Source organism: Rhinolophus sinicus, linkage group LG10 (genome assembly GCF_036562045.2).
Source record: "Rhinolophus sinicus isolate RSC01 linkage group LG10, ASM3656204v1, whole genome shotgun sequence".
Lineage (NCBI taxonomy): Eukaryota > Metazoa > Chordata > Mammalia > Chiroptera > Rhinolophidae > Rhinolophus > Rhinolophus sinicus.
This window is the reverse complement of record NC_133759.1, coordinates 68,214,561-68,227,597: the sequence shown is the minus strand read 5'-3', so window position 1 is coordinate 68,227,597 and position 13,037 is coordinate 68,214,561. Positions and strand designations below refer to the sequence as shown.

Genomic DNA, 13,037 nt, shown 5'->3' with positions numbered 1-13,037 from the left:
TGAGCCATCCGGCTGCCCAGAGCCTGCATTCTTATCTTGAGCCCTCTCTCAGTAATTTTCAGTAGCATCTATTCTGGTCATTACTGTTTTTAATTTATCAGCATTGAAATGATGTTTTGATCCCCGAATTTCCTTGCTATATCTGCAATCTGCCTTTACATCTTTTGGCCTTTGTGTTCTTGTTACAATGAATTTATATTCTTGTAAGTCGCTCTACAGTGGAAAGCAGTTTTCTTTTCTTTTTTCTCTTCATACTTTCCCTCTGGTCCAGAACATCACTGCCTAGCTGCTGTGCCGTCAGTTCCTGTCCCAGTGCACGCACTTGGCCACTCTCTCCAGACATTGCCTGTGCCCTGATTTGTCCTGCAGATGAGTTGTTTTTTCTCTCCTGGCTAATTCCTGAGAATGGGGAATCATGGTGGCACTCGCTGATCAGTGTGCTAAGGGAATTGGAGGCTACTGTGATGATGCCCCCGACCATGGTCTGCCTTCTGAGATTCCAACATGAAGTACTGTATATGGAGGGGTGGGATGGGTCTTCATTCTGTCATAGACACCACAGAGGTAGTGGCCTTGCTTCTCAGCAGTGAGGAGAAGCAGTGGTAAGGATACCGCCCTTGGATGGCTGCTCTTGCGCCTGCGGGGTTTGGCAGGCAGTGGATCCATGTCCCAGTTCTGTGTTGTGGGGCTTTGGGGGCTGAGCCTCCTTTCCTTCCACCCTACTTGACACCTCTTTTCTATTCTGACCCCTCATGGGATTAGTTCATATGCTTCTTCCCTGCCTCATTGCCAATGGCTATTTACTAGGGTTTCCATGTGGGAATTCCTGCCCTTTCTCAGGAATTTTTTTCGCTTTCCTGTTCCCGAATCCCGAGATATAAACTGTTTTCTGTTCTCCACGATCAATCATTTCCACAAAGTGATGGCCGATACTACCAACCACCTGGGATCAAGGAGCTGATTTTCCCAATTTCCCGACCAACTTTTCTCAGGATTTGGGAATGGAAAAGCGAGAAAAATTCCCAAGAACGAGCGGGAGTTCCCACCCGGAAACCCTAGTGATAAATAGGAAAAATGTCTAAGGGATTTTGTCCATTGTGAGTAGTACGTTTATTTCCCATTGTGAGTAGTACATTTATTTCTCAGGATTTGGGGATGGGAAAGTGAAAAAAATTCCTTAGAATGGACGGGAATTTCCACCTGGAAGCCCTACCATTTACCTATGTCCAATCTCTCTGGGCCCTGCTCTCTGGGAAGAGGGCAGCACTGGGTCTGGCTGCCTCCCCGGAGGCCTGCATGCCTTCCTGCTTTCTCTGTTTTACCTCCCAGCCTGGTTTTTTGTCTCCATCCACTCTCTTTCTTGAATTTTTCATTTCAACTCTCACACTTCTGATTTCCCATCCGTGAGTCATTTCTTCCTCAAAGTACCCTGTTCTTGTGTCCTGGATGTAGCACCTCCTCTCAGGTGTAGCTTTTTGTTTGTGAAGTAGATTTTATTTATGTCAACCTTAAAAATATTAATAAAACAGCTGGTTATTTTTCCAACAAAATGATATTATTCAGGAATACCAGGGGAATTGCTGTGGACATGCAAACCATGGTGAAACATAGGCAAGTCAGGAGAACATAAGACAGGAACTGCTTTTATGGAGGAAAGAAGGGAGGTGGGAGGGGCTGTTTTGAACAGAGGTTCACTGGAGGAGAGCAACAGTTCAGGGTGGTGGTAGCTTCTCATTGGCTGAGTGTGGTGGTTTCTTATTGGTTGGGCTGTTGCTGGGCAAAGAGAAAATGTCCTCTTACTGGGGCATGTAAAGTAAGCTGCTTGCTGCTGAAGTCTGCAGAGGACAGTGGGTGTTAGTAGGTGAGAGCTCCCCCTGTAGGGCTTCCTGACCCTGATTTTAATGAGGTTTTTCTTTGTTCATTTTCACACTTTTTAGAGCAGTTTTAGGTTTGCAGCAAAATTGAGGGGAAGGTGTACAGATTTCCCATACACACATGGCCTCCCCCACCATCAAGTTTCCCCACCAGGTGGTGCATTTGTTCAAACGATGAACGTATATGGACACATCATCACCCAGAGTCCATAGTTTACATTAGGTTTACTTGTGGAGTTGGACCTGCTGCGGGTTTGGACAAATGGACAATGACATGGATCCATTGCAGTCTCATGCAGAGTAGTTTCACTGCCCCCAAATCCTCTGTGCTCTGCCTGTTCATCCCTCCCCATCCCCCAACCCCTGGAAATCCTGATCTTTTTTACTGCCTGTAAAGATAGTTGGAATCATACAAGGTGTGATCAGACAATATGTGAATGTTTAAATTAAAAAAAAATTACAATAAAAGACATATTGCCATTATCCCCCTCAAAATACTCACCCTCGTTCCGAAGACACTTATCCCATCATTCTTGCCACTTTCTGAAGCAGTTCTGGAAGTCCTCTTTCATGAGTGTCTTTAGTTGCGCTGTCATGGCTGCCTCCATGTCCTGAATTGATTCACAAAGTTTTCCTTTCATGGTCATTTGACTTTGGGGAAGAGACGAAGTTGCATGGTGCCAGATCTAGTGAATAAGGTGGATGAGGACCCTAAATGTTTTTATTTGACAGAAATTGCCATACCAGAAGTGATGTGTGACATGGAGCTTTTCCATTGTGATAAAAAACTACGGTGAATGCTGCTGCCGCGTGCCATCCAATGAAAGGGAGGGATCTTCAATATGGAAAGCAGTACTTCGAACTTTAGTAACAGGGTGTGACAAGTTTCAACTTGTTGAGTGTAGGCAGTCAGGTATGAGCTACGGTTGAGGGAAGGTGTGTTTTAAAGTGTGCTGTAAATCATCCTCCCTCATGACAACGCTCCGTGGCACACATCGCTTCTGGTATAGAGCAATTTCTGTCAAATAAAAACATTACATACAGTGTGTCCTCATCCACCTTATTCACCGGATCTGGCACCATGTGATGTCTGGCTCTTCCTCAAAGTCAAAATGATTCAGGACATGGAGGCAGCCATGACAGTGCAACTAAACACACTCATGAAAGAGGACTTCTAGAACTAATTCAGAAAGTGGCAAGAATGATGGGATAAGTGTGTTCAAAGAGAGGGGGAGTGTTTTTGTTTTTTTTTTTTTAATTTTTAAAAATAGTTATTGGGGAATATTGGGGAACAGTGTGCTTCTCCAGGGCCCATCACCTCCAAGTCGTTGTCCTTCAATCTAGTGGTGGAGGGCGCAGCTCAGCTCCAAGTCGAATCGCTGTTTTCAATCTTAGTTGCAGGGAGCGCAGCCCACCATCCCATGCGGGAATTGAACCAGCAACTTTGTTGTTCCAAGCTCATGCTCTAACCATCTGAGCCATCTGGCCGGCCCTCTGGCAGGTCAGCGGCAGCTCGCTGTCTTCAGTCTAATTGTGGAGGGCGCAGCTCACTGGCCCATGTGGGAATCGAACTGTCTACCCTGTTGTTAAGAGCCTGTGTTCTAACCAACTGAGCCATGTGGCCACCGAGGCGGAGTTTTTGAGGGGGATTAATGGCACTGTGTCTTTTACTGTAATAAATTTTTTTTTATTAAAAACAATCACTGTATTGTTTGATGGCCTCCTCTGTTTGGCACCTTTCACTCTGTAATACACATTTAAGGTTCCTCCATGTCTTTTCCTGGCTTGATAGCAGATTTCTCTGTAGTGCTGAGTAATACTCCACCGAATGGATGCAGCAGTTTGTTTATCCATCCACCTGCTGAAAGACATCTTCAGGGCCCCCAAGTTTTAGCAATTAGGAATAAAGCTGCTGTAAATATCCGTGTGCAGGTTTTTGTGTGGACATAAGTTTTCAATTCCTTTGGGTAAATACCAAGGAGCGCAACTGCTAGATCCTATGGTGAGAGTATGTTTAGTTTTATAAGAAACCACCAAACTGTCTTCTAAAAGGGCTGCACCATTTTGCGTTCCCACCATCAATGGATGAAAGCTCCTGCTGCCCTGTGTCCACATCCATATTTGGTGTCAGTTTTCCGCCTGTGGGCCATTCTACTAGGTGTGTAGTGGTAGTTCTTTATTTTACTTTACTTTCCTGAGGACGCAAGATGTGGAGCATCTTTGCAGGTTCTCATTTGCCATCTGTGTATATCTTTGGGGAGGTGTCTGTTAAGGTCTTTGGCCCAGTTTTTAATCAGGTTGGTTGTTTTCTGATTGTTGGGTGTCCTCCTCTGGGTATTGGACCTCTCTACCTAGCCCTCCCAGCCACCCACCCATGTCTAACACTGCTCTAGGCTCTCTGTGCTTGCCTGTCTGAAGAAACCCCTCTGTCCATCTGGTCAGCACATGAGAATCCAAAGATCATTTGAGTGGATGTGGTCTGCTCACCTGAGATGTGGCTTAGGATGGTTCTCCAGCTCGCCTAGGGGAAGTGGGAGGGGGTGTGGTAGGTGTGGCCTCAGGGTCCCTCTCTCTGGCCACTGCTGTGGTCCACTCAGCTCTAGAGTGTCCCTTCTGAAATCCGCATGCGCCCCGCCTTAGGACCCTGGCTTCTCACTGGCTTCCATGTTGGAGGAGGCACGGTGGGCGTCAGCATCTTTCTGCCTCACCTTGAGCGGCAGACACCACTGTGGTCCTTGGGTCTGCTCCCCACCTGCCGCCCCTGGCATGTGTGTGTGCCGGTAGCCCGGGTGCGGCAGGGTCTTGCCAGAGCCATGGAGTTTCCTGTGTGTACTGCACAGGGGTAGCAGAAGATGGGGGGAGGGAGGGCGTGGCCCCGCTCCACACACTGGTTCTGCAGTGCCTTCCCCCCTCCTCCCCGCACCCACTGCCTCTCCCTGCAGGGTCCCCGAGCGCCCCGACCAGACGCCTGCCTTCCTCCTGGAGTGTGACAGCTCAGTGCTGGGCGCGCTACAGAAGCACCTGGCGCTGCACAAGATCCGGCGGAAGGTCACAGTGGAGCGGTGCCCTGAGCTGCGCGTTTGGGCCCTGCTGCCCCTCTCCCCAGAAGAGGCGGGTAGAACTGCACTGCTACGGGGGCAGGAGAGTGCTGCCATCCTCACCCCGGACCCCCGCACTGCCTGCATGGGCTGGCGGCTCCTCGCTCAGGATGAGGGCCCCGCCCTGGTACCTGGGGGCCGGCTTGGGGATCTCCAGGATTATCACTGGCACCGGTACCGGCAAGGTATGGGTGCCAGGCGGGACCAGTTGGGGAGGGCAGAGACGGGGTGGGAGGGGTGGGAATGTAGGGCCAGACCCTGGGAAGGCACTGGGGGGAGCCAGTGAAGAGAGCAGGGCTCCAGGTCAGGCAAGGGGTCATCTCCTCCAGCTGGTGGGATTGAGGGCCAGACAGTTGCTCACCAGGGGACCAGAGGCGGGGGCAGAGGATGTGGTGCACCCCTGTCCTCCTTGGCTGAGCCCTGGCTCTGGAGGACACCTCAGCCCTCAGTGAGTTTCTCCCCTCCCACCTGACAGGCGTTCCCGAGGGGGTCCATGACCTGCCCCCAGGAGTGGCCCTGCCCCTGGAGTCCAACCTGGCCTTCATGAATGGCGTCAGCTTCACCAAGGGCTGCTACATCGGCCAGGAGCTGACGGCCCGCACCTACCACATGGGCGTCATCCGTAAACGCCTCTTCCCTATACAGCTCTTGGGCCCCCTCCCTGTGGGTGGCATTGCCCCCGGCACTACAGTGCTCACAGAGTCTGGACAGGCTGCCGGCAAGTATAGGGCCGGCCAGGGGGATGTGGGGCTGGCCCTGCTGCAGTCAGAGAAAATTAAGGGCCCTCTCCATATCAGAACCGCTGGGAGTGGCCGGGTGGCCCTGACTGTCTCTGTGCCGGACTGGTGGCCCACAACCACCAAGTAGCTCAGATGTCCCTATACTCCCACACATGCAGGCTGTCTCGAACTTCCCAGAGTGGCCCCGGGGAACATGTGCCGTTAGAAGTTCCCTGAGTGTACATGGGCTCCTGGGGCTGCAGGCAGCCAGGCAGGCTGCAATGCCAGGCCGGCTGCAATGCCAGGCCTTGCAGCCCATCATGCTCCGTGCAGACACCGGCCTCTCCTGGTGGCTCTGTGCTGGATGTAGCAGGAGCAAGCCCTGTGCCCACCCCTGCTGCGTGGAGTCCCAGCTTCCAGCAGACCGGGACGAGGTTCCAAACCATGTTGACCTGGAGGTCATTTGTCCTTCAGCCAAGTACAGAGTAAGGAGCCACACTCCTGGGCCTTCCCTGCTGCCCGCACTGCTTAGCCTGCTCTGGGCAGGCATGGGATGGAGGCAGTGCAGCCTCTGCAGATGGCATGAGACAGGTGGCTCTGGGAATTAGCTTCCGTGTGGGTTTGGGGCCTGTCTTAGGGCAGGAGTCATGTGCAGTGCTGGTGTCCGCGCTCGAGGTGTGTGCCCTGCCCACCAGCCCCACAAAAGGTTCTCCCAAGTATACTCTGCCCGGGGCATAGAAGGCCTGGCACCTTGTCACGGCAGGAGCCACAGCTCCACAGTATCAGCTCCATGTGGTCTGGGCAGGCCCCTCCTCAGGGAGCCTGTGTGAGCTCGGTGGGCCGTGTGCAGGGAGGAGCTCCCGCCTGGTTTACTGTTGTGGCCTTCTGATGTGGCAGGGGTACCACTTGCTTCCCCCTTTAAACCATTGATGTCCTTTCTCCCACTGCACTGTGAATGTTGTGTTTATAGGTGACCCACCGATGCCCCAGAGCAGCTATTAAAGGTTGACCCATAAGTGGCCCACGTGGAATTCTGGTTTCATTTTGGTTGGAAGCCTCTGGGACTCGGTTTTAGACAGACTAGATACATTGAGAGCCTTTCCCTTGAACAGCTGAGCACACCGGGTAAAATATTTTAGAATTCCTAGGTTTCCTGGGCTGACAAGAAGGTAGCAATCTGGGACAGTGAGGGAGCTCCAGGACTCTGGGGGCTCTGAGCTGTGGTCCGCAGCCCAGAGCAAGGAGGCAGCCAGGCGCACCCCGGGAGGAGGGCCACACCGTAAGGCCACATCCTGGTGCCAGGCAGGGCGGCAGGACCCCAGCAAGAACCTGTAGCCAAATACAGCTTGGAGTTGCCCCAGGAGGAGACGAGGGTGCCCGAGGGGGAGGGGCCCAGACACGGACTGGGGCATTGAAGGTGAGGGATGGGGATGCAGGCACGGCCAGCCCCACAAGGCAGTGCTGCCCCCCAATACCAAGAGGAGATGGTCAGGCAGGCTTGTACTATCCTGATGCACATCTCCTGAGGTGAACAAAATTAAGGCAGGTCAGCCTCTGGACAGGAATGACATGGTCCTCACAACATATAAATTAAGGACTCAAGAGCCCCTGTGCTGATGGCATGGTGACTGTCCCACCCCGGCCAAGACCAGAACAGCCACCTGTCCCAGCTCTGCCTCTGGCACCTTCTTTGCATGTTTTCTTTTCCTGAAAATTGGGTGACGTAGAGGTGAGATGCTAACGGGAAACTGCATCACCGTTCAGGAGCACATGTGATAGGGCAGCTTCAGCCCCCATCGCTGGTCTTTATATAGATGCTGAGCCAGCTCAGGATTCCAGTTCCCTCTGCAGCTGTGTGACGGAGCCTGGAGGCCAGCCTTGCAGACCAGGCTGCCCTGTCGGGTGAGTTGTCAGAATAGGGGAGTTGGTTGATGTTGGAAAAGACACCACATATTTCGTGATAGAGAAAAAACCACAGATGCTGTCTCACCATTAATTGGCAAATCAAGTCACCAAAAGTCAGTAAAGATAATGTGATAACAGATGGACACGCTTGATCTAAAGCATCTATCAACTTGCACTCAGTGATTAGAGAACACACATTCTTATCAAAAACACATGGAGTATATATGAGAATTAACCTTGTTCTTGGCCCTACAGAAAGTTTTCATACATTTCAAAGAGTTGGTTTCGTAAAGACCATGTCCCTTGACCACAATTCTGTTGTTGACTACAATAACAAACAGCGAACTAAAAACCCTTCTCACACTTGCTTCTAGATACCTCATGGGTCAAAGATAAAAACTAACAAATTGTAAGCTACTTAGAAATGTAATAACAGTTAAAATACAACAAAATTTGGTTGTGGATGTAAATTTATTAGGGTAACTATAGCTTTAGTCATTTTAAAAAAGACTGAAAATTAATCAGCTATGCCTCCAACTTAAGGAGTTAACAAAATAATAGAATAGACTCAAAGAAAGTAAAAAGAAGAAAAATAAGAAGTGAAACCCAAAGCAGATGAGCAACAAAGCCAAATATTTTGAGATCAACCGGAGGATGGGTGTGGGAAGAGGGCCCAGGGGAGGTAGGCGGGGGCTCTGTGCCCTCCCACTGCCTGGCCTTCCTGGGAACCCCTCTCCTCCAGGACTTCCGCGTCCTCAGCTGTTGACTTTCCAGAAATGCTCATTTAAAACACACAGTTTGTCCCATTTTCTTTCAGGCTTGTCTGTGCATTGTCTCTGTGTGTGGCTGAGATCATACCATACATAATAGTTCACTGTTTTGTGTTCTGTATTCTTTTCCCGCATAGCATGAGTGCTTTTCCCTCTGTCGTCACCATGAAGGTTTTGGTGACGTGCAGTGATAGCACTCTGTTTGCTCAGCTAGGCTACTGATGGATATTAGGTGGGTTTCCTTTGTTCTTTTTTTTTTAGGTAAATAATGCATGCTATAAGTCTTCCAGACAGATCTTGTGAGATGATTTCCTCTTGACTCACATTTTAGGTGACTTGCTCACATTTTAGGTGACTTGGTCAGCTGAAGGCATGGGCGGGATGCTGGCACCCTAGTGGGTGGCACGTGACCAATTGTGTTCTTTTCACTGGTGCAAGGAGCGTTTATAAATAGCTTTGAGAAAAATTATGGAGTGGGAAGAAGGCTGAGACTGAGTTGGATGGAGACCCCATGTTAAGAGGCCAGTACCCAGAGCTGAGTGGAGGCAGCTGGTGGGCACCAGAGCCCGGAGTCTCATGCCCTGCTGGGGGAGCCCCTCCCTATGATGCTTGTTTAGACCTGCTTTCTCCACCATTTTATTTTGAAAACATCTAACACTGTGTGAGAGTTTTATAGTGAACACCCAATGGACATGCCCGATTCTTGATGAGTTGCTGCTGACCAGGCTCCTTTGGGTGTCAGTTCCCCCTATCGAGTCCTGCCTTGGCCCTTCCTATTTTTCGATGCGTTTCCAACCAAGCAAGTGCAGAAATCAGCCCCTCACACTAACACCTTTGTCAACATCACTTATGGTTCTTTTTTCCCCTTGGAGGTAAAATTTCCATTCAGTGAGATGCACAAATCCTGCTTGACGGACTCGGAGAGATGCATACAACTGAGCATCTCAGACCACAGGAAGGTCTGGAGCATTCTGTCTCTGGCTGTGGCATCTCTCTCCTGCACCTTCCCAGTGTGTCGCTATGCCCCAACCACCATAGATACACTGCCCATTAGGAAGTTTTGTGTGGGTGCAGTCCTGGGGCTGCACCCTCGGTCAGGCCACCCTCTCAGCACGGTTTTGAGCCTCCCTGGTGCTGTGTCCCCACTGTGGTCCTTTATTGCCAACTAGTGCTGTTGAATGGGTGGACCACAGCTGCTTCTATCGAGGGGCCCCTGGGATGTTTGCAGTTTGGGCTGTTCAGAGGAAAGCAGCTCTCAGCATACCAATGGACTGTGGCCAGACTGTCTATAAAAATAGAACTCTGCCCCACAATCTGCAGCCACCTGTCTAGGAAACAAGCCCACCGTCCCCAGCAGCCCACCTGGGAAATCGGCTGCCAAGAATCAGCCTTGAGGGATGTCAGGCTGCTGCCTCTTGTGACAGACAATCCAGGACACCCACTTCCAGTCAGCCGCCAGCTCCTGGTGCCACAGCCCGACAGGGCACACCTGGAGCCTTCCCTGTCTCCACCGGGCCTGTGAGGATCTCTTCTTCCGAGTGATGGTGGCCAACTCCATTCCTGCAGTGAGCTCTGAGTAAGTAGCCATTCTGTCCATGGTCTCCATTTATTTCCACACTGGAAAGAGACCTTTGTGGACATAAGCTTTCATTGAGTGCAGGTCAACGCCCAGTGGTGGACCTGCAACCACAGGTACAAGAAAGCTGGGTGTGATGAGCTGCCTTCATCCTCCTGCAGTGACACTCCTGCCAACAGCACACCTTGCCAGTACTTGGTGCTGTCAGTCTTTCTAATTTCCATGTAGAAATATGGTGTCTAAATTTTGGACATCTTGGGCAGGTGTCTGGCTGTACATGAGGGAGGTTGTGGGGGGTTGGCCCTGGGATAGTTCCCCCACCCCCCACCCCGTCAACCTCTGTGGTCTAGGCACCTGACCTACTATAAGTGTGTATCTTCAGTTTCTTTTCAAATGAAGTTGATTCCATTTGGTCACATTACGGTTTTTGGGGAAAAAAAAATTATTTCTGAATAAATTTTATGTCAGAGATCTGTCAAAATGAGAAGTTTGGGAGAATAATGATAGCAGGGATCCTGTTGATGAAAACTCAAGATTTCTTGAGTTCTGGTCTACTGTTTGTTCCTTATCTTTCTCCCTCCCTCACTTGCACCCTTCTTCTCTCCTTCCCTCCCTCCCTCTCGCCCTCCCTCCTGTCCCTCATCTATTCATTCAACAAATTGAGTGCCTATAAATCATAGAGGATAAACCACTGGGAGTGGATGCCTGAAACCACAGAAAACAAAACCTCAGATGAGGGAGGACTACTGTGCTGGGTGAATTAAAGAATACAGAATCTGCAAGTAATGAGGCTCCACTGGGGTTTGTGAATATTTCCTCCCAATCTATTGTTTGTCTTGTGATCCTTGCCATCAGGGCTTTTGCAGACCAAAAGTGAAACATTTTGACGAGGTCCACATTATCAGTGTTTCCTTTTATGGATAATGCTTTAGGTGTCAAGTCCAAGCACTCTTTGCCTATTCCTAGGTTCTGAAGATTTTCTACTTTTTCCTAAAAGTGTTATATTTATGTTGTATTTTTAAGTCCATGATTTAAGTTAATTTTCGCATAAGGTGTGAGGTTTCGGTGGAGGTTTTCCCCCTGTGGACATCCAGTTGTTGAAAAGACTTCTTCCTCCACCAAGTTGCTCTTGCACGTCTGTCAAAGACCAGTTGTGCACATCTGTGTGGGTCTGCTTATGGGTTCTCTGTTTTCTTCTGTTTATTACTCTATGTGTGTGTCCTCTGGATACCATGCTGTCTTGATTTCTGTAGGTATAGAGCAGCCTTAACGTCAGGTAGGGAGAGTCTTCCACTTTCTTCATTTTCAAGACTGTTTAGCTATTCCAGGGCCCACATCTTTCCATATAAACTTTGGAATGAACTTGTCTGTGTATACATGAAGGCTTGCTGTGTTTTTCTCTTCTTTTCCTTCTGTTGACGCCGAGAAGAATATATCTGCCAAAAAGGATTCTTTATGGTTGTTTGGGCTCAAATTCATAAAGAGTCTAACAGCCATTGTTTACAGTGGTCCCTCATGGACACTGCATTTCAGGGAAAAGCCACAGACTGGGCTGCCAAGCCTCCTGCACTGTGCTCCTGTGGCTTGAGTCAACCCTTAAAAGAAATGAAATTTGACCAATAGAACTGAGACTTTCCCTGTCCAATTGGAGCTGTGCAGCTATATCCTCATTTACATTTTCACTGACCAATCAGTGGCTCCCTTATGATCAATCAGGATGGTGCTGTGTGGACCAATCAGACTGGGGATTTGGAATCCTTATTTGCATAGAAATTAACCAATCAGGAGACAGGGGCAGGTACTCTTGTCTGTATAAGTCACTCTCTGTCTCAGTGGAGTGAAGTTTCTGTTTTCATGAAAGACTGTTTCCCAGCCCCGGAGCTGCAACACGGGGGCTGCCTTGCTAGGCTCAGAGTTTTGCTACTCCACAGCCATGCTGTGTCATGAGCTGTTCCACATCTGAGCTATTTGCACTGAATAAAGTGTCTCCTCCCCCACCATACCCCAAGCCGGGGACTCTTGTTCCTGTTGGCGTTGAATTGGCCACGGTGACCTTTAGTTGACACTTCCTTTCTTTTCTTGAGAGTATGCTAGTTTACTGTGCAAAAGATTATGAATTCTTCTACCTACACTGACAATCTGTAAATTCTGTTTTCCTTTTGGCATTTGAATTGAGGACATGAATGTTGTAGGCCTCATGCTGGATGCTAGAAGTCTGGCAGTGAACGAAGTTGACATGGATTAGAAGTTCTCAGCATGCATATTGCTTATTTTAGATAAACTATATTGATAGAACTGCAGAACTGATTAATTTGGCACTGCTTTATTTTGTATTAATGGACTATTTGAAGTTAAGAGGCTTTCCCAGTCAATAAAAATTTGTGTTCAAATACATCACTTCAATGTAAGAGTGCATGTTATCGCATGAAACACTGGAAATAGCAACCGGGAGGACCGTGTGTCTGAAATGTCCAAGAGATCAGAGTGTAGATTCAGGAAAACTATATGATTGGTAAAACATAATTGTAAGCACCGTTTTCCAGTACATAGTGGAGAAGACAATGAACTAAGTTTTTAGCTTAGACTTTTCTCCAAAGGCACATATCTGTTCATTTCAAATATAACTCAGGAAAATTAAGATTCATTTTCCAGAAACTTACTTTATGGTCAACTGCTAAAGAGTAAGATGGGGCAGTGGACAATCCCTAGAGAGGAACTTCAAACGAGAGAAGAAATAAGGGGAGAAGAAATAAGGGAGAAGGTGAGATGGAGCACAAGTCAGGTACATGCCTGTAGATTTCTAAAATGTAGTGACGGTTACAAACAGTTGAGGAAGAAGTGGCTGCAGAAGCTGCCTAGCTTATATCCCAGCTAGGCTCTGTCTGTCCAATGGCTGAGAGTGAGGGACAGAAACTTAGCTCTCAGGCCATCCATGGCAACAGTGTGGGCAGAGTAGAGTCAGATGCTAGCACTGAATTCTGTGACTGAATGCATTGCCAGTGAAGATGGGTGGAGAGAGTATATAGTTGAAGTAAGCATGCTACGGGTCACGACAGCATCCAGAAAGGGTCTGTGTGGGCTGCTGCTGGAAGTGA

At 49.1% G+C, this 13,037-nt stretch overlaps 1 protein-coding gene across 4 annotated transcripts in view; it reads left to right on the top strand.

Annotated features, from left to right (window-relative positions):
* IBA57 (iron-sulfur cluster assembly factor IBA57) overlaps positions 1-13,037 on the top strand; it is a 53,918-nt gene that overhangs the window by 1,869 nt on the left and 39,012 nt on the right. For 2 of the 4 annotated variants that reach the window (XR_012489484.1, XR_012489483.1), the window contains exons 2-4: positions 4,817-5,157; positions 7,506-7,593; positions 9,687-9,942. Coding sequence is in view for 2 of the 4 variants with exons in the window: in XM_019729816.2 (XP_019585375.2) it covers positions 4,817-5,157; positions 5,448-5,839 (733 nt within the window). In the remaining 2 variants the exon portion in view is untranslated. Of the gene's footprint in view, positions 1-4,816; positions 5,158-5,447; positions 6,713-7,505; positions 7,594-9,686; positions 9,943-13,037 lie in introns of those variants that run through there. The other 2 variants (XM_019729816.2, XM_074312171.1) reach the window with 1 other exon arrangement.